The sequence below is a fragment of the Sinocyclocheilus grahami genome, unplaced genomic scaffold (assembly GCF_001515645.1).
Source record: "Sinocyclocheilus grahami isolate Dianchi unplaced genomic scaffold, SAMN03320097.WGS_v1.1 scaffold33020.1, whole genome shotgun sequence".
NCBI classification, from domain to species: domain Eukaryota; kingdom Metazoa; phylum Chordata; class Actinopteri; order Cypriniformes; family Cyprinidae; genus Sinocyclocheilus; species Sinocyclocheilus grahami.
The window spans coordinates 1-1,888 of record NW_015521718.1 but is presented as its reverse complement, the minus strand read 5'-3'; the positions used below and the strand labels follow the sequence as shown (position 1 = coordinate 1,888).

At 39.4% G+C, this 1,888-nt stretch overlaps 1 protein-coding gene across 1 annotated transcript; it reads right to left on the bottom strand.

Annotated features, from left to right (window-relative positions):
* Positions 1 to 22: 22 nt before the first annotated feature.
* LOC107580414 (chitobiosyldiphosphodolichol beta-mannosyltransferase-like) lies at positions 23 to 1,708 on the bottom strand (the record flags this gene model as incomplete). Its single annotated transcript, XM_016266125.1, has 7 exons — positions 1,417 to 1,708; positions 1,154 to 1,231; positions 960 to 1,063; positions 718 to 866; positions 550 to 639; positions 296 to 406; positions 23 to 144 (listed from the first exon to the last, which is right to left on the bottom strand). Coding segments are annotated over exons 1-7 (928 nt in total), but the record flags the coding sequence as incomplete, so codon positions are not given.
* Positions 1,709 to 1,888: the final 180 nt, after the last annotated feature.

The following is a 1,888-nucleotide window of genomic DNA, read 5'->3' as shown; positions in this document are numbered from 1 at the left end:
GATCAGTGTGGACAGCACTGACCAGTCCAGCTGGTGCTGCTGATAAGCAGAGCAGGACGTCCAGCAGAGCGCGTCACAGCACCTGTCTGACTATTGTGCTCTGTGAAGGCTGTCAGTTCAATGTACTCTTTAGTGACATCAGGACTAAGAAATTATAAAGAGGAATGTGTGAAACATTTATAAAATGCCAAAGACTAAGTTGCGAGAGGATATTATCCTTTTCAGAAAACTTTTATACTACTATATGTGTAACCGCAAGGAATGGGAGCAAATGGTTCCACATTAAAATACTTACCTAGGCCTAAATGGTAAGTAAGTACTGCCCATTCTGATAAACAGCTCATGTTGAAGTTTCAGAGGCGTTTCTCTAAATATCGGTGGTGGCTTGTCATATAATGTGGTTGCCCTACAATTGCAAAATTGATTAACTGGCTTGTCTTAAAAGTAAACTGTTTTACTAATATTACTATTAGTTATTAATTAAATGTTTATTTATTATAATAAACGTAAATAAAGTATTATCTGATTCTAAATGAACACTAAACATACTCAATATTCCAGTTTTTCCGAAGATCTTCTCTCATTGCATTAGTGACACATAAGTTATTATCCGAGAAACGTCCAAAGAGCTTCTCGTACCTGCCAACAACACAATGCACAGTTCAGACTATTCCCAAACACGGCTCAAAACACACTGTGTCATACCAGGATACTTACCATTTTGCCAACGTAACAATGAAATGATTCTTCCCATGAGTGAGAGCCATTATGGTGTATCCATAGTTGTGCCAGTCTATGATGAACTGGTTTCCCCTGAAACGACTTGCTGCCCATGCCACTGCTATAGCTGGCAGTCCAGGAGGATTCTACAGAATGCACACGTGACTTAAGAGTTTCACTTTAAGACATAATAACATATAAAAATGACTTCATACTTTGCTTAATACAAATACAGATACCTGCATAAGGATATAGCTTTGGTCCTCAATCTTCATCAACACATAGAACAGCTGGAAAGACTGGAATATCACCTTTGAAGCATACCTGAAAATTCTGGGGCCAACTGAGAGGCAAAATGCAATTCACATTATTTATATCAGAATGATTGAGCATGGACTTTTGTGCTTTCTTTCTGTGTATATGTTTATATTACCTGTAAGTCCCTTTAGTTCTGAAATGGGAAGTATGTCTATCCTGTCATCCTCAATAATGTCTTGATGAGGTTTACTACCTATGTGAGCAACATGCCAGTGTTAGAGGTGCTAAAAATCAGCCCTGTGACCTGTATATGTAATGTATATCGAAGTGATTTAGTTTATTAGCATGCCTTGCATTCAAACATGGGGGAATATTCGACATCATGCATAAAATCAAATAGTGATGCAATATGAAGTGCATGCGTTAAAATGCATATACCAAGGAAGCCAATTAGGGTGACACTGTATCCGTGTCTGCTGAGAGAGAGCGCATGATACTGCATGCGAGGACTGCGCCCTATATCTCCCAGCACCAACACGCAAACGTTCAAATGTGCAAGTTCATCTCGTCCCTTTAATCCACTGGCTAGTACAAAAATAAGCACAACTACAGCGACTGGTAGAAGAGCCCACGATAAGCTTAACCCCGACACAAGTCCTAACAGAACCACTGAAAGAGTCACTACAGCTACAGCCGCATTGGCATCCGCCATTGTGTTTTCCTGATTATGACGTGGCCGCCGCTGGCTGAATGTAGGGCAGGAAATTTAAAGAGACACGAACCACTGGCGAATTACAACACCTAATTATAATCACCGTACATTCATGTTCTCGAATCAAGAGCATGTCAGTTCGTACATTTTTAAATAATTTTGATGTAAATAATTTCAGATATTTTCATCGTCAATAGA